General features: G+C 45.3%; 2 protein-coding genes across 2 annotated transcripts; both read right to left on the bottom strand.

The window, feature by feature from the left end:
- Positions 1–1,124: 1,124 nt before the first annotated feature.
- LOC311365059 (low density lipoprotein receptor adapter protein 1-B-like) lies at positions 1,125–8,728 on the bottom strand. The gene is made up of 9 exons (XM_084484578.1): positions 8,552–8,728; positions 5,046–5,188; positions 4,802–4,914; positions 4,584–4,698; positions 3,841–3,913; positions 3,599–3,697; positions 3,369–3,466; positions 3,045–3,079; positions 1,125–1,958 (listed from the first exon to the last, which is right to left on the bottom strand). The coding sequence occupies exons 1-9, from the start codon at positions 8,634–8,636 to the stop codon at positions 1,814–1,816; spliced, it is 906 nt and encodes a 301-aa protein (XP_084340704.1). The 5' UTR covers positions 8,637–8,728; the 3' UTR covers positions 1,125–1,813.
- Positions 8,729–9,261: 533 nt separating this feature from the next.
- LOC311365534 (macoilin-like) lies at positions 9,262–19,363 on the bottom strand. The gene is made up of 11 exons (XM_084485094.1): positions 19,269–19,363; positions 18,178–18,319; positions 17,951–18,077; positions 17,374–17,497; positions 16,401–16,579; positions 15,479–16,046; positions 14,699–14,857; positions 13,954–14,136; positions 13,492–13,612; positions 13,056–13,230; positions 9,262–11,323 (listed from the first exon to the last, which is right to left on the bottom strand). The coding sequence occupies exons 1-11, from the start codon at positions 19,346–19,348 to the stop codon at positions 11,121–11,123; spliced, it is 2,061 nt and encodes a 686-aa protein (XP_084341220.1). The 5' UTR covers positions 19,349–19,363; the 3' UTR covers positions 9,262–11,120.
- Positions 19,364–19,526: the final 163 nt, after the last annotated feature.

Here is a 19,526-nt window from a genome sequence, read left to right as displayed (position 1 = left end):
ATGTCTGTTGTGGCCCCGTCCCTCCCCAGACTCCCTGGGAGTGAACACAAGGGTCTTTTATTCCGGTTAAAACAGCATACCTTTGATGGAGCCGAGCTGAGACGCCTCAGAGGATATTAGGTACGCATCAACCATTGTTTAGACATATATACTTACATTTAGGGCATTAAGAAGAGGCTTTTATCCAAAGCGACTTACAATAAGTACATATGTCAAGAATGAAGGTGAAACAGTATATCACTGTCAGTATAGGAGAGCACTAATAGAAAATGCAAAACACTGTAGATAAAAAGCCATATTTATCGAGTCATTACAGCTACAAAACTGCACTCTCCAAAAACATCACCTGGACAGGGGTTTACTGATTGATGTACAGACACGATCGACCATTGGCTTACGCCATTTGTGTGATGTTGCCGGTGAATGCGGTTATATAAAGTTCCCTCACACCTCCCTACATGATGGCCTGGTATGGTTGGATGCGTTCAAAGCCGTTGAAGGAAATACATATCTGAAGCCATGTTGCCATAGCAACCCACGAAGGTAAGGCAGTAGCCATCTTCAGGCATCTTCCCCACGAGAAGCAGATCTCCGGTGGTAGGACGGTGCCCCCTGGTGGTGATCAACACGTACATCTAGAGTCTAGACTAGGGTGAACCATAGGGGTGAACATAGGTATGTGTTAACCTTAATTATGGGCCTAGTCATGCTTACAGACCCTCAATTAACTTTGTGAGCTACACCCATCCCCCCCCCTCTGTGATAAAGGCTTAAAGAGTATAGATTTGAATTAAGGGTAGTCAGTCATTATTTAGTCAGGGCATGGGAGTCAACCATGCAAGGCGACAGCCAACTCGTCAGTAGCAGTTAGAGTAAGACGTCTTGCTCAGGGACCCCGCGACAATCAGCTAGGAGGAGCCGGAGATCGAACTAGCAACCTTCCGGATACAAGTCAACCCGCTCCACCACCTCAGCATTATCAACTGTAAATCAGTAAAGTGGGGACAGTAAATGTAAAGGCTGAAGTGTTGTGACCAAATTGACTGCATGTGACTTTTGACATAAGTATCCACTGAATGTAAAGCCAAAAATTATAAATAACCATAACGATCAACATCTTAATCATAATAATTTTATTTGCAGTAATAAAGTATAACATTCAAAGTTAATCTGTGGAGGGTCTGAAGGCTGCTGGGATTCATCCAAAACTAAAAACAGCCTAATTAAAGAAGGCAATGTGTGCAAATGTCAAGATTAAGCATCACGTCATGTATATCCTCACGAAGGAGGCCATATTTTTTAACATGAATGTATTTTACCATGCGTTACAAAAAATACTGAATTCTAATGATGGACCAAGGCCATTAACAAAATGTCCATGTCGTTAGAAACCAATGAATCTTGAACTGCATTGAAACTCGGGCTGGTGTGCTGGTGTTAGTAATAAAGGCATCTTTTAAGTACATCATTTTTTTTACAAGAATACAAAACAAATATATCTACGAAATTAAGGGTATTTACATGTATATCAAAAATAACACTGATTCAGATACTATTAAGACATCATTTAGTTGATACAAGAATCAAATGGAAAATAGACTTTTTTGGTGGTAAACGTGTATGTGCGTGGGTGTGCGTGCGTGCTAGAGAGGGTAAGCATTTCTCCGTGTCTCAGCAAGGACAAATCACTGGTCACAACTCGTTGATTAATGAGAAGGTTGATAAAGACAAGGGAACACGGTTCTATGAGTCGGTGCTGAACACCCCGACCCGTCCCCGCCACCCGCCACCCGCCACCTGCTGCTGGGGGCCCTCAGAAGCTGAGCAGGGTCTCCACGGGGGGGCTGGTGCCGCAGGCGTCGTCCCCGCCGGCGACGTCCCAGTCGGGCTCCAGCAGCCAATCCTGGGGCGTCACCCCAACGTCCAAGACCTGGGGGTTAGTACGAGACACTGCCAGTCTAAAAGGGAGGTGGGGGGGGACGGGGGGGACGGAAGGAGAGGAGGACCACAATGTGAGACGACATGAATAACATCCGGAATTCTAGTTCAATAAAAAATAAAAATGGTAGGAGATGGAAAACGCTGGGAGTGTGAGAGGAGCTGCCGGCTCGGCCTAGTCGCTGGCATTTTCTGCCTCGACGTGCTAACTGTAAAAAAGGCAGAAAACTAAACCTTTTAGGTGCTGCATCGTATCCACAAAGTATAACAGCTCAGCAGAGCCTGGAGCGCGTATACAGGAATCCCTTTGAGTTCAGACCACATTCTTCCGTCTGGGGGATAACGCTGGATTGCGGAGTTATGACGCAGCGCACGTGAGGCCACACGTCGCCAGGATTAGTGCGCAACGTTTTCTACATGGGGAGGTCACATATTGTGGGGGAGGAAATGACAGAGTTCGATGTACCCCCCTGTACCACAAAGAATAAATGGGTTTGCTATTGGATGGAATGAGGCAGATATTCTCTTTGACTTGAGGCCAATAATCAAAAACTCACTTTTCATTCCTTAAACTTATGGAGAATGAACAATTGAGGAAATATTAACATTTCAGAGTATTGAGAGCAAGCCAAAGTGGACTACTTTACTACGTGGTTAGGGTGGAGTGGTGAGTGGGGAGGACTGTAGGTTTATGTTAGCGAGAGAGACGGCTGCTAGGGGTTAAGGAGGCCAAGTACTGGGCATTACCTGGAGAGGAACCATAGCTATCCAGAGCACGGCTAGAGACACAAACACACAGTGGACTGATTACCGCAAAGAGCAAGCGGGCTGTGCCGAGTAGTACCCCATGCTGACCCGTCTCCCTTTCCACTTAGTTTTAATGATCACTCCACTTTACTTCATTCTGAGGATGGATGGCTGATTCGTCCCATCCTGTGTTTTACTTTTTAGTATGCTCAAGTGCATCAGAAAAGTCACTACGTGCCAACATTGTGTTAAAAAAAAAAAAATAAAATCACCAGAGGGAAAATGTGAATTGAGCAATTCAGTCATGGAGACAATTTTGCTTTGTTGGGAGCAAAAATGAATGGCCTGCCCTCACTCACCTCGAGAACGCCTCATCCAAATCCTCCCCCATTTCCTGGAGAAAAATAAAAAATAAACACTGTGTCAAAAAAAGGTTGGCCTCATCCAAAACAGCGTCTTGAGAGACCACTTCACTAAATTGCGGTTGACTTTTCCCCCCTCTGCCAGCAGTAGATGCCATCGTGAGGTCGTGCGTGTGGGCGGGCGCAACATTCCAACCACTGATGAGCACGTCTAAAGAACACCGTAGGGACACTAATAAAAACACACGTCCATTCCTTCCCATGTTATGTCAACATCCTGCTGCACTCGGACACGCGTCACATCCTGAAACATCTACCCACCGGGGCAGGCCCGCCGTTGTTGTTGTCCTTCTCCAGGGGCCCGTGGTTATCCTCTGCAGCACGCTCCCCAAAGTCCAGAAGCTTCTCTGTAGGAACGTCTGGCCGACATGCGGGGGCGAGGGGGTCTAGGTGTTAGGGTGCATGACATTGACTGCGAGACGCTCTGGATAGAAGTGTAGAAAATGGCTAAGATGACCTCTAGAACCATAACCAGTTATTGTGTGCGTTACCTGTGTTGTCTTTCAGGCTGCCCACACTGCTTGATCTCTGAGACTGGGAACTGTTGCTGTCCTCCCCTTCCGAACCCGACTTCACCCTCTGTTCCTTCTCTGCGACACACACACACCGCAAACTTTGTCTCAGTTTTCCCAATGTTGTCAGCAGGAATGTGCATGTTTGTGTGCACACGCACATTGCAAGGTGCCGGGGATGTGCGAGTGATGGAGGGCGACAATAACATTGGGTGGCCTACCTTCTTTGGCCACTTGCCAGAGCTCGAAAGCTAGCTTAAACGCCTGGGCTACGGTGAGGGTCACTGCCTGGGCCTAGACACAGACACAGACTTTACAGCAGCATTTCAACAAATTGGGCTTCATGCATTTGCTATTTTAAGAGGACTCAAACTTTGTTTTGCCATGTCTCGCATGAGAAACACTATGGCAGTTTAAAAACACATGAATGTCTTCCCATAATGACAATGCTAAACAATGACTAATGCTAAACAATGATTAAATCAGTACTAAACACAACAACTAAGACGCCCTATAGGTTCATTACAGTCATTTCTACTTCAAGTTTTTTCAAGTTCAAGTACATTTCCACCACTGGAGCCTACTAGCACAAGCCTAGTGTCCTAATTGGCATCCAAAGTTTCTCATCATATATCTCCCTAGGTCCGTTTGTTTTTCCATAGCACCAGCATGGTCAATGTATATTCAGTTGACCTGGTGGGTCGTTATTGGTGAAATACCATACCTAAATCAAACAGACCCATCAATAATGTTATGGGCTACACCACTGCAATTCCTCCTGCGAAAAAAGACCCCAAATGGACCACCCTCAATGATATCCATAGGTCTCAGGTTAAGTCCAGGCTAGTTTCAACAGTACACCTTTCGAAAAGTTGTGGGCTTTAGCAGCATCACTTGCATTCACCACCAAACATGATCAGTATCCGTAGCCCTGAAATCAACAAACTCAGCCCCGCTGCCTCACCTCTTTCCTCTTGGAGCACAGGTAAGCGTGACACTCCAGGGTCCCGTTCTGTGTGTTCTGGGCGATGTAGGCAAACACCTTCTCATGGAGCTTGTCCGCTGTGCAGTAAGATATCCTGAAGAACGCCAGCCAGGGAGAAGAGCCACACAAAGGTTAAAAGGTCAGGTAGGTTACACACCAAACTCCTCCATCAATGCCTTTCTCACACACACACACACCTGTAAATAGAGATGGTGTCTAGGAGGCGGCTGGTGAGTCTGTCGTGGAGGACGATTCCCTGAGGGGAGACCTTGAGGGAAACCTTCGGAGGCTTCTTCCCACTGGCTTTGGCCTGGAGGAAGAAATGGACATGTCTGTACTCGCTGCGTTTCCATGAGAAATCATCAATCATCGTGATCAAGGGACAACTGACTTATGTCATGCCACTGGAGTCATCATCATGATGATGGGGTCTGCTCTCACCATGACGACGATCCGCTTCACAGCGGCGGCTGACAGCTCCTCCCCCTTGGGCTGATCCACCAGGGTCATGCCCAGGTGCCGGAGGTTAAAGGTCATGCCCCCCAGGATGGTCTCCCGTGTGTCGGTCCAGTTCTCTGGGAGCTCTGAGGGAGGGGGAGGCCCATCATAGGTTAGAGACCGCGGTTATGTGCTCTTGGTGGGACAGGGCAAGCAAAAAAAGATGTGAAGCAATTGTTTGCTGTTTTCACAAGATAAAAAGCACTAAAAATAATTGATTATCTAATGAATAAGATACATATTTTAATCATTTAAGCGCTACAGCCTCGGTCACACCCGACAGTTTGAGGAATCTCTGCAGGCATCAGCAGTGTGGAAACATAACTGCAACATTAGAGTATCTCGGACCGCCCAGCAGAGTCAATATTTCCAGTCAAACAACAAAGTAACCAACGATGGAATGAAAATGAGGAAAACAAAGCGGTTAATCACACCTCAGATAACCTGCAGTCTACACGGTTGACCACTCAATACTGTTGGGTCGATGGGCAAATTGCGTTGCTCTTCCTGGCAGTTTTGAAGCGGTTCAGGTCATATCTACAAGAAAGAAACTTTGTCTCCATTGGAAACTATACATCTGTACCAGCTAATGTGATGTGTGGAGTCCCCCAAGGTTCAAGGTTCAAGGTTCATCGTAATTCATTTCATTTAACCTTTATTTATACTCAAAAGATCAATTGAGGGGTGACCCTCATTTGCAATGATGTCGAGTCAGCAAAAACAACAATATATACACAATATACAATGCAAATACATCAAATATACAACAACTGATAAAGAGAAAAAAAAAAAATTGTACATAGAGATGTGGAATGGCTGGAATTAAAATTAAATATAGCTTTATTAAAACCGTGCAGGTAGAGTTTGGCAGATTTATGATAATACGTCTAAATTGGTTAAAGGATATTAAGGTATTACTTTTAATTTGTTGCTGTAATTCAACCTACCCACTAGGCTTAATCATGCAAAATAACAACATTGCTTACCATTGTTATGCGGACGACACACAAAACATTACAGCCCTATCACAAACAGGGCTTTATGGTGAAAGCCCTGCAGATCGTTCTATAGCACGATCTATATCGTCCTATAGTTCTGCTGAGCCAGTAAATTGAGCAGGTCAACGACTGGATGTGCCAGAAATTCCTGGAACTAAAAAAGCACAACATTGAGAATTGTTTTCGGGGTCAAAGATGAGACTGAAAGTTAGCCTACACCTTCCGTCCCTCTCCTTAAAAACCAAACCATGATTAATGGCATTATTTAAGATTCTGATCTAAATTAACAGCCGAATCGCCCTATTTCAAAACGCAAGACAATGAGGACTCATGTCTAAACAATAGTTGGAAATACTTGCCAATGCCTTCCTTACTTTGCAGACCTTCAAATAAAAGGCTCTTAGGCAAGTACAGCTTGTTCAGAATGCAGCTACTAGAGTTCTAACTAAGTAAGTAATAAGTAAGTAGTGACTTACAAATCTGAACACATTACACCAATTCACAAATTCCTGCACTTCTATTGTAATACATATCTTGATATGAAGCACATTTAGTCTGCCTTGTGTCTGAAAGGTGCTACATAATTCAAGTTGACTCTGACATCACACTGCGATAAGAAAATAGTATCAGCTTGAAAAGCAGTCCTCTGCCAAACGACAACTGAGCTAAAACCATGCTACACACCTTCCCGTCATGACACCAAACTAATGATTAGAGGCGGCAGAAAGTTAAAGACTGTTGTTCAGTGTTGCAGAAGACTTAAAAGAAAAAAAAAAATAGCCACAACAATGCTAGACCTCCTTATCAGTAGCCCTGGACAGACTCAACGCTGGCCCCAGAGATGGGTTTACAGCACCAAACTGGGCCGGATTCAGGAGGACCTTGTGGGCTTGGACTAACATGGTAGCACCCCCCCCCCCCCCCCCTTCACCCTGCTACTGGGCTTTGGGTTCAAAAGTCAGTAAATTTCACGTGAGCGAGTGGATAAACCGTGTACTGCTGCCTGTGTAGCCTGGGTCTAAGCAGAAGCTGATAACCCCACCATACACAGCCACCTCACGCACTAAGTAAACTAGAGGTGCAATGACACTTAAACCTGTTAGTTTAAAGTCTAAATGGAAGGCGGAAGGGATGAGATAACAGTTGAAATGAGGTGAGGAATTTGTAGAATGGAGCTACAGGATCTTCTGTCAGAAAACAATTTATAAATAGTTTCGGTATAGGTGGCCAACACATACAGGTGGGGAAATATCGCACAGCACATGTTGGGAAGAGGCTGGAGTACGGGGTCAGGAAGAGGCTAGAGTACGGGTTGGGAAGAGGCTGGAGTACGGGTTGGGAAGAGCCTGCATGTGTTGGGAAGAGCCTGCATGTGTTGTGAAGAGTGTGCATGTGTTGTGAACTTTGGAAGAGGCTGTATGTGTTGGGAGTTGGGACCATAGACCAATTCACTATGGAGACCAACCCAGGGCCAAACCGTTTCCACAACTTCCCACTTTGTGCCCTGTTGTTACTGTTCATCCTTTGTCTTGACTCAACACTGAACTCTGCCCAGGTCTTTTAAGAGTCTGGAGTAGTGGACACTAAATGGAGCAGTCTGTGTGTCGAGCTCTACAAGGAAATTCAAAAAAAAAAAAAAAAAAAATTGAGAGTAGACGTCGCTTCACAGATATGACGCTTCAGGGAAGTAAAGCAGTCGAAATATTGGGATAGCATTTGTTATTAACTGCAAACTGAACAGACATGCGTCAGAACAGCGTACATAACATGTTTGCTTTACTTGACATTGGAGCACTTTGTTAGCGTCAGTTAACAGGCCTTTAGGGTCATTCAGATAATGTTCCCAATGGGATGCAAGGTTTAATTGGTTTAATGGCGGCATTGAAATGGATGAACTCTTTAAAGCTGAAACTATCGAAGCCATTCACTGACTGACCTGTGGCATGCCTTGACTGTCGTCGTGGTTAAATAGAGTAGCTCTCATCATGCTTTCTCTGCCACTAGGAAAGGATCAAGCCAGATTAAGTTATTCAGGGCTGGCCGAGAGCCTTGGAATCCTACAAAGCTATAGAATAAGCGTGTGGATGTCTGTGTGAACAACTGCAATGTCAGCCAGACCGCAGGCATCCGACCTCTGAAACCGAGTGTTTGTCGAATGTTCTGCAAATCCAAAACAGAACATACGCGCTAACTTCGCACACGTCAAGCAGACGCACTTGCCAAACAAACAGAAGGCATGGAGGTTGTGATCATCGATTGACTTGCACCGGTGAACTTCGTCCATGGAAAAGGGGTTGACTAGTTAAACAGCGATGTCACGTCTCTTCCACAAGTAAAATGAAACTAATGCAATAATGAGCATCGAGACGACCCAAGTGTATTTTTGACTTTCAACGTGAAACACATAGCCCCCTAAAAACATGTTTGGATATGTTCTCTAAAATGTCTTACTTTTGTGTCTACCGGCGCTCCACGATTGTTTCGCCATGCTTGGGCTTCGGATAATGGCTCTCCCCGCTGACCGAATGGCATCCATAGCGAGGTACGGATGTCACCACGTTGTTCAAAGTTGTGTTTTTGTAGCTCGGGCGACGTCTTCCGAGGAATGTTGTTGACGCTGGTGCTGCTGCGGACTTGAATTTGAACCTCTGGCACTGGGCGGGGACAGTGATGGTTAAACATGGGCGAGACTCCGTCCTCACACACGTCATGAGCAAAGTCATCATGAGCAATGTCAAACACACGTTTCACGTTCCTCTATGCTCCTCTACTTCATTCACCAAATTATATCAGAACATTTGAAAAATATACAATAATTAAGCATCGGGTGACGCTCTATAAAAAGTGTATCGGAAAATGTCGCCATCTATCGACGACCAATTAATACATCAATAAATAACCGATTTTATTCAAATAGTAAATCAATAAGAGCACAACAATGGCAACATCAATGCCTTCGTTTTTATGTTTCGTTATGTCAATGAAAAATCTTTCAACGAGCTTGAAAGATTCGGCCAGATGTTAAGGTTGGGCCATAATAGTGAACAGGAGAAGAATAAAATAGGTCCTACCGATATATGGTATGCATTAGTCTCAAAAGGTACATAATAATAGAAGTTGGAAGTTGTTAAAGTAAAACAAGTATAACAGCTCACACGGCCACCAGCAAAACGTTCTTTAATTGTGACGCTCAGCGAGCGCCAGAGAGAAGACACAGGAACATCTGTTGGAAGAGATGAGACTCAACATGGTGTGAAGATGCAGAGTTCAAATGAAGCACTTCTTATGCATACATTCCCCTCATTCTCCTTCCAAATCTTGTCAAAAACCACATCAAGAACTAAATTCACAATGTCATAGCAATCCACATTAATACTTCCCCCCTCAGGGCGGCGACGTGAGTGCGCGACCCACTGTGTGAACGCCACGACCAGGGCTAATTACTCCCCATCAACACGACTAATTCACAATTCCCTCTCTGGCGAGGAGGAAGACGGCAACCCAGAGAGAAGCCGCCAAACGGAACCATAAAGTCTCTCGACAAATAAATAAATGCGTAGGGGGAAAAGAGACGAAGTGAACACTATGAATCCGTCTGGCTGCCTAAGCGCTGCACCATATTCACCTACGACCTCGTTAACACAGCGAACACCATTCAAGAAGGTTGTAATGACAAAAAGAAAACGAGTACTCTTTAAACATTGTACACACACTACACCAATTGAAAGTATGGATGGAAACCGATCCAAAGAAACACTTCAACACTTGGCACTTAATAACGGAAGTAGATAAATTAAAACATTCCTCAGCAATGTCATAAACATAAACATTGTCGTAAATCACTTAATGCCTTACTTTTGTGACTTAATTTTGTGGCACAAGGCAGCATCTTTTTTTTGTAGAATCTAGGGGCAGGGTGGACACTTCCTCCTAATACTGTTACCATGGAAATACATTGTAGAAACGAAAACCACGCAAATCAATGCTAGGGGGTGAGAACCAGAGCCTAGAGTGTGGGGAATGAGAGTATGGTTCTGCATCTTATAAAAGACAAATCGCAAGGCACTGTAAAACAGCAAGACGGTAACAGCCAGGTTACCCAGACATCATTAAATCCACAGAAGAATAACATGGCCTAACAGGTTCCAATTTGGTCCCACTGGGGGTGGATGAAGGGCATCAGCATCATCAACAACATAAAAATAAATTCTAGATTGTTTGGCAGTGCCTAGTCAAATTTATGATAAGTCACCATCTGCTTTTCTGGTATGGTATGTGACCTTTTCATTATGCGCCAGGGGCATATGTGTGTCAACCTTCAAAGAAAACGTCTGAGGAACAAACCAAATGTCTACCTGTGCTATATCACGAGGTCAGTAACAAAAGTACATTTCTCATAAGCGAGCTGAAACACATTCATTACAAAACAAACGATCATTGATGATATTCAAAACATGAAAAGTACTTGTACATTCATCTATCCCAAAATAGTTTTTTTTTTTTTTTTTACTTTACAGGCGCTTCAAATTTAAACCAAACTCTTTTTTTCACGCCCATTGCGGTGTGCATTATCGAATTGATCAAGATCAAGTGGAGAAACCAAACCCAAATGACAGATGCAACACGGTCTTCTCTTGATCACTGTCCACACCAAACTCTTTTCTTTTAACTTCTTGGTTGGTTTTTACCTCGATACATATCGGATCCTGTCATGGCTACATCCCAACAAAACAATGAAACGCAGTAACAACAGCAGCCAAAATAATGCAAGATAAAAAACGAACATCAAAAATAAACACCTCGTTAGCAACGCCCTCTGGTTCCCAGAACCCGAATCCGAGTCAGTCTGAACCAGAAGAACCGGGAGCGAGCGCAAGTTTGCGCATACCAGTTTTCCTATGGAACCTGGTATGTATGGTGACAAGAAAATCCTCAGGGACTGTCACACAGACATACTGAATTAAACAAAGAGGGGAATAGGGGAAACAAATCCACAAAATGTCCCCGGTCCCCTGTGGGGTCACTTCTTGAGGGGCTGGTAGACGGAGGCGTTGGGGTCCAGGGAGGAGGGGCTGCTGTCCATGAATTTGGAGGAATAGTGTGGCGCGACGGGGCTGTGGTTCCCGCCGTCCGAAGAGTAGGACAGGCTGGGCATCACCGCCATCACCTCCGCGATCCGCTGCTTGAGGTCCGCTATCTCTTGCTCTCGCTGGTGGAGCTGGCCTGGGGGAGGGAGAGACAATTGGGTTAGGGGGGAGTTTAAAAGGTTTGTTCCACTCGAGACGTGCTGAGAGAAAGTCAGGCGTTGGGTTCTTGAGCATGGCAAGTTTAAAACACGCAGAAAATCAGCCAAAGTTTATGACATTGTGGGCTTTTGGACTGGAGTACGATATTGATCTATTGCGCCGCATTGCTACGTGGTGTGGCAGGGTCATGGCCAATCCCCTCCTTCATATTGCCGTATCGCGTTGGTCGCGCGTTGGTCGAGTCCATCTGCATCTAAAAGGAACATGCCTCGAAAGGCTTTGCATGTCGAAATACAGCCAATTATCGGCAATGGATATGAATTTCAGAACTACAACCAAGCTTGTTTTTGCTAGGTTTGCAGGATTTAGGTTTACAAAGAAACATGTAACAGTAGCAATGAATGTAATTATGGCAAAACGTCCATTTATGATTTAACATGAATTATGTGGACCCCATTTGTTTGATACTTTGCTCTTTACAATACAAATATAATATAATTGTGTACTTTGCCTTATTTGATACATCCATGCATCCTCAATTCAATGTGTAAATATCTTTGCATGTATAGCCAGAACAATGTACAGTAGAGAAAACATAAAAGGAAAACCATATGGATTTACACATCAATACATGTCAATCATATCGCCCCCTTCATATCGTTACTCTACTTTCAGTCAGTCACTTCCAGCCCCCATCCATGCATTGAATCCATGCAACGAGCGCTAGGCCCGTCACGATAACAAATTTTGCGATAAGCGATAATATTGCCGTTTTGAGAGCATTTTCAACTAATATAATGATAATGGAATTATAATGCAAGTTCAACCTTTCAAAGATCAATAAACTGTTATTTCTAAAGAATATTTAACACTGGAACTGGAAGACATTTTAAATATGCAAAATAAATAAACAAAACAACCAAAAACAAGAAATAAAATTGAAATAAAAACTACATGAAGCGAACTACACTGTCTGAGTGCACACCATTTGCACTGTCCTGTTTGTACTTTGTTTGTCGACTAAACACCCCAGTTATTGTGCACTGTTGGGAAGATGGAGACGTCCCATGATCTGTTGTTTTTTTTCCGCAGCTGGGAAAACTGCATCGGATGATTATGCTTTAGATGCAGATGTTTGTTGTATTGGCGTGTTTAGTTTCTACCATTTTACAACAAATGCGATTTACTGGCTCGCACAGGTTAAGTGGTTCACCACGGTCATTTGGTTTGAACCCGAAGTTCTCCCACACGGCAGCCGTCTCTGGCTTGCTACTCCTCACGGGGCTCTCATGCTGCACTCTGGCAGAGAATGTCTAGGAAGACGCGCGGAAGACGGTCGTCTAGACGGGCTCTGACTCTGTAACGCCAGGGCTCCGCCTCCCCACACAGAGACCATGCGTCTGACAAGTGACTGACACGACTCGAGGGTTAACTCCTCATTACGTTAAGGAAGCGAGAGTGGTCTGTGGAGACCAATGCTCTGGAGTGAAAACTCTTGTCAGCCAGTCTCTTTGATAGAGACACGAGAAAGAAAAAAAAAAAGCTTATTTATCGCGGACGGCAAAATTATCGTCTCATTAATTGAATTTTGAATTTATTGAATTTATCGTGCGATTAATTGATTTATTGCTTAGCGTGACAGGCCTAACGAGCGCTGTACCCAAAACCACTGCAACCCTTTGAAACTCCCTCATCCACATCTGAGCTACCTTGGGCTATCTCCAGCTGCCTCTTGGCGTCACCCAGTGCTGAGAAGAGGTCCAGTTTGATGCGGGTCTCGGCACTCAGGCTGTTCTCCAGGTGCTGGGTCTTCTCCTGCATGGCAGACAGTGCTGACATCAGGACCTCTGTGTCCTTCTCGTTCTCCTTGTACTTCCTCAGCTCCTGGGAGAGGTGGGAGAGCGATGGATGCATCCGGTCAGACGTACATGAGACAAAAGGTAGAAATTGGTAAAAAAATATAAATTAATTTGAATTCTTCTAAATAACTTTTGTACAGGGTTAGAAATAAAAAGTTAGAAACTATATTATTGTGGTATATTCATTTCATGTTATTGTTCAAATTGGTAACGTTAAGGTGAGGGCTGAGGGCCATTAAGTTCAGGGTATGGATTTGGGGAAAAACAAGTAGGACTCCAAACTAACCTGACACTTTCCATCCAGATCCCTGATCTGCTCCTCCTTCAGCTTCATGTCCATGCCCATCTTCTTACACTCCGTCTCCAGGTCTCTGATGCGGCCGCGCAGGGAGTCGGTGCACTCCCCCCTGCAGGGCCCACGCAGCACATGGTCATTGTTGTTGGGACAGGGATGTTATTAGGACGACCATGCAAAATGCAACGCCATGATATACAAATGAACACCGCTCCACATCGCCGTTTCGCAGGACTTCAGCTTTTGCAATGGCCCCGTTTACCCAAGCATTTTGAATCTCTAATCAAATCAAATCCCAACTTCATTCACCCGATGGATGCACCCGTCCCTGATACACCCGCAAACCCTCTTGGGACTTTGGAAGTAAAACCACCAAGTTAATCAAGACATACAGGTTGCTGACTGGATGAATGAAACCATGTGATTTATCACATGAACGGCAGACGTGCATACCTGGTGGCGGCGGCCAGAGCCACAGCCCGGGCAGCGGTGGCCTCCTCCACCTTCTTCCTCTTCCTCTCGTCCGCCAGCTGCTTCTCGGCCAGCGCCCGGGCCTCCTGCTCCGCCTTCAGACGCTTCTCCAGCTGGGAGATGGTCTGCTTGTCCTTCTGCTTGGCCTGCACCGCACTGTGGAGCCTGGGTGGCCAGAAACACACACACACACACACACACACACACACACACACACACACACACACACACACACACACACACACACACACACACACACACACACACACACACACACACACACACACACACACACACACACACACACACCTCAGCCGGGGAACTTTGTTCTTCATTGGGCAATAATTCCATGTTATTGTCTGAGTGGTATTATACCTCATCAAGGATTGGAACAGCGGAAAATAGAAAGACCTCTGGCTAATACCATAAATCAAATTAAATGAAGGGTTTGTTTACTGTAAAAACCCTTGGCAGGGGACCCCATACGCTTAAGGGAGCGTATTAGTGTTTTATAATGCATCTTAATACCAAAGAGGAGCGATGATTTCATTCAAAGTCTGTGGTATTCCATTGTGTCAATGCCAACAAATGATGGCAATGGATCGTGGTCTTACAGGTCAGGCAACTGAAGGTTACATTTTAAAAAAGCCAGTGATCTTCGTCCAACACTCATCTGCTGACTTATTGGGACCTGGCTTCAGGCACCATACATTCAACCCGTCCTTACTTGTTCTGCAGCAGCTCATTGTCCTGGCGGAGCTGGCCCAGCTCGGAGCGCAGGCTGCGGTCCTGGCTGCTGAGGGAGGACAGCTGGCTCCGGAGCTCTGACTCCAGCTGCCGGCTGGCCTGCAGGTCCGCCTTCAGACGCTTCACGTCCTGCTCCAGCCTGGAAGGGGAGGAGGAGACACGGGTCAGGGTGTTGCAGGTTGAGTCAAGGGGTTTGAGTGATGAATGAGATTGAGAGATACAGAGAGGATGGATTAAGGTGCTTGTTGTGCCCAGTAAGGACAAGAGAGGCCATGGACAGGTTGGGTGATGTTGACGAAAGAAATAATCACAATGTCCAATCCAATACACAATCTATAATCCATGAAGCACGTAACAGCATTTATCATTTATTTATCAAATTGGAATAAATCCTCTTCAAGCCTCTAATACAAAGACACCTTTGATTCTTCAAACTTATAATGCAAAAACAAATCTACTTTCTGTGATGTAGCTTGAAATTACTACATTTTACACTACATGATTCACAGAAAATGCATTGATTAACATTTTTGGCAGAGAGATGAGAGATGAGTTCTTGTCCGTATTAGCCAGCTGGTAATTAGGGACCATACTAACGCACCTTACTGTTCTGCACTAACACACCATACCCACATGCCGCCTTGTCCATCTGCCCTAACGTACTAGCCAACGTGCTACTAACTAACCATACTAACACAAATGACTTGCATACCATGGTAATGTACTAGGAACATACCGTACTAATGTACTTCTAACGTACCGTACTAACGTGTCCGTCTTGCCCAGCTGGTTATTAGGGATGCAGTTCTCCACCGGATCTTTGGGACTCTTCCCGCCTCCCTTCTGCTTCTTCTCGTTCTTACTGGAGGACGTAGAACCCGACGGCACGCTCCCATTTGACGAGCCGTGGCTTCGGGGGGAGGAGCCAGACCCAGCCCCGCCTCCTCCACCCTGATTTTTCGTGCTTTTCCCCGTTGTTGCAGCCACAGCCGTTGTTGTGGCCGTTTCCTCTTTGGGGATCTGCGTGGGGTCGGCGTGCGTGTGCTCCCCCACCAAGTCATTGTTCAGTCTCTTGCCCCCGATGTGGTTCTCCACATACTCCGTCTCCTGCACCCTGGAGTCTATTGTGTGCACGATGCTGTTGTTGTTGATCCCAACCGGGTGCTGTTTTTTACCCTCCCTCTCCTTCCCGTTGCTGTCCCGCCCTTTCTCCCGGTACTCCAGCTCTGGCAGCTGGGCGCTCTGGGAGCTCTTCTTCCCCGGCGGAGCGCCGTTCTGACACAACGGCGCCGCGGGCTCCACCTCCGTCACCCCCTTGGATAAAGCCGCTGGAGGAGAGAGAAGCAGAGAGGCTTGTGGGGAGGTCCGGTAGCACGCCATCTTTCTCACCTTGTATCCACATGGGAGTGGGCAAGTCGTCATACGTGCCGATACCTGATCTTAACATATCTTAACAATAGTTGAACTATTGGGACTAAGACAGAACCAGGCAGTGACCTCAGTCTCATCAATCAATCAATCAACCAACAGTCATCAAGTATCCATACACCAAACTAGTTCTGACTTATTGGCTCTGCATGTACCTGCATGTACATGCGAGATTATGGCCATACTCCCTTAGTGTACCCTTACAAATGACATGTGTGTGTGTGTGCATGAGCCTGTGCGTGTGTGTCTCTCACCCTCCTCGGCCTCCCTCTCCTGCCGCTGCAGCATCTGTTGCTCCGGAGGCAGCGCCTGCTGCAGGAGCTGCATGTAGAACTCATTCTCCTTCTGCACCTCCTTCTGTTTGCGGAGGCGCATCTTGTAGCTGACGTAGCTCTTGAAGCCGAAGCCCAGCGTCACCACCGGGTACCCGATGCTGAGAGGAAAGGAGAAGAGAAAATCATAGCAACCCGTGTCATTTCGCAAATACTGCCTTTTCCTCTTTTAAAACAGACAGTTTTTACTCTTTTACCACGAGTGGGAAGACCCAAGAACACTCCAACCACCGGTAATATTCATAACATGGTGGTTTATTGGAAACCAATTCCTGGATGGATCAATACATCTCTAATGTGTTCTCCAGAAGAGACAGGGGTCTTCATCTTCTATGTTCATGTGTACATTTTGGAAAGAGGGTAATTTCTTCTCTTTGTGGGAGACGTGGTTACAGTGTAGAAATACGATACCAAGCAGCACTGTTCACCACCATTCATTATGAAACTAAAGTGGAAAAACCCGACTCACACAGAAAGATTTGGTCAATTATTTCACAATGACAATGACATTACTGTTCCACTACACCACAGGTTTTGGTGCATACATTTGTCAAGGTTGAGTCTCCGATAAGCCATGCTTGTGCTGAGAACCTAAACATTTGTTAACATATTTTCAATTTGCATCCGGCTAGGACGGGAATTAGGATGGGATGGGAAATAGGATGGAAAATAGGATGCAAGCCAATAAAGAAGAAACTATATGCCTCTATGTGACAGTGGGGAAATCCCTGACATGAGTAAAAAGGTCAAATTTCTCACATGATATCTTGGATTGAGTGTTAACCTCACTCCAACATTTTTCTCCCATCTACAATTTGCATACCTCAGATGTGTTCATTTGTGCGGTTGCATGACTACAACAGCCGATACCAGGTGCAGAAGTTAAGGTGGTTACCAGTGAGCAGCAAACGGACGACACAGGTCAACATGGAAGTTCTTCAGGTCTTTGAAGCGGATGGCGGCCTCGATGTACACAAAGAGTATCCATAGTGACACGGTGGGCAGACACACTCCTCTTTCTGGACCAAAACAAGGGGCAGGAAAAACATGGATTACTATTGATTTCCAATATTAGTATACATCACCATGGAGATGCTTTCATTGATAAATATGACATTTGGTGGCCGCTTTGATCCAAAGCATATTGAAATACCATTGGCCCCAGGGGGAATCGAACCTGTCACCCTGGCAGTGTTGATTTTGTTCTATACCACTTGACCTACACAACATTACTGGCCATTAAAGACCAAGAGGTTGGGCCTCTAGCTAAAAGAGGTCAGGTAGATGGGATGCAGACATTGGGAATCACACCCAGAACCTAGAAAATGAAGACCCCTACACTTACTACACTGCCCCAATACAGTAGTCCCTTATCTAGATAGTCCCATTAGAATTCAGCATGGAGGTCACCTTGCGGAATGTAATTTCTAAGGCAGATATTGAGAGAATGGCAGTGAGGGGAGGACACCGACCTGTGTGCCAGACATACTGGACCCATACATAGGTGCTAGCGGCAAAGAACAGCCACTGGACGGGGATGAAGAGGAGGCAGATGATGTCTGACGTAAACGCTACACACACAAAGAACACCGAGAAGGCCTGAGGAGAGAAGAAAAAGCAGAGACAATAGAACACTAGTTATAAACAATTCTAACCCCACAAAGAAGGCACTAAACTGAAAGACACAGACATCTCTTACCAGCCCCTGGTATCTGAACGAGTCGTAGACACTTCTGATGAAAAGCCAGAAGGGCCACAGGTACTCAAACCTGAACTCCAGTACAAAGTCTGCCAGCAGCACCAACACCCACACTACCAGGAACTTCAGGTATAGGAACGTACTGAGAGGAGAGAGAGAAAGCGATGGAACAGTCTGGATTAGACAGACAGACACAACACATGTATTGTTTGTATTAGAGCTTGGGAAGCTTTATGGAGCGTGGTTGTAAACTTGCATCATATTTTCAAAAAGTAAGATCGATATTGTGAAGGGGATTTCACTACATCACGTTACTTCCCTTGCAATGTGTATGCATATGTGAATAGTGATCCTATTTGAACAAGCAAGAGAAAATAGGAGTCAGGACCTATGGAAGAGCTTGTCTAGGCATGTCGCTTTACCCTGCACAGCTGCTTTCACTTTTCTGGCTTGACATTAATTATAGAGCCCCAGTCCTACAATATTCGCGATGAAAAAACACTTGTAAGATACGGTTGCAATTACATTATCCAAAAGCCAAACATGAGAGAATATTCCAGTTTGTATTGCGCCTTTTGCAACGACAAAACGGTGTTCAAATGTCCAATATGATATTAGTTGGAGGAGAGACGTTGTTATACACAGTATTTAAACGACATGGTGTGCAGAAGCCCTGAAGAATACCCGGTATTAAAACGCGTGAACTGCAGCTCCACGGTGCTCTGAAGCTCGTGCATTGTTCTCGCAATAACACACAGTGTGACCGTTGGGGTTTTAACCTCCCGGGTCTGAGGCAGAACGTCAGTTAAAAAAAAATACAAGGCAAATTCTGGCACCGGACCAGCCTCAATACCATAATAATTAATAATAAAAATGGCCAGATATTGCCGTTGGTACAATATCATGAATGAGATGATACACTGAATCAGGCCTGTAATACTGTAACGTAGGAGCATTCATTCAAGGTGTCCTACTGTCAATAAAAACGCGGTAGCTCTTTGTACAAGACGGATGCTGCCATTGCTGTCTTTACATTTCTTAAGGGGCGCCATTGTTATACAATAACGTCCCTCAACCCCCCTTTTGCGTACCTGCTATATATACCCTCGGTAATTCTGTTCCGTTTTAACGGCCGTCGGAGTTTGCTGCAGTCCGCATTGCGCCGCTTCATCCTCCCCCTGTTGATTCACCTCTGATACCGCTCTGGTAAATGCAACGGAAATGTTATACAGTCATGCTACTATGTGCGGTTCTTCAATTTTTACCCATTGTATTTGTTTTATGCACATGAAACAAAGAAATAAATAAAAACAGTCAGTGGAAGGCCCTCCCCCTTTCACGAAACAGTG

This window comes from Micromesistius poutassou (genome assembly GCF_964030765.1).
Source record: "Micromesistius poutassou genome assembly, chromosome: 20".
In the NCBI taxonomy this organism is placed as follows: domain Eukaryota; kingdom Metazoa; phylum Chordata; class Actinopteri; order Gadiformes; family Gadidae; genus Micromesistius; species Micromesistius poutassou.
This window is presented reverse-complemented; position numbering and strand designations above follow the sequence as displayed.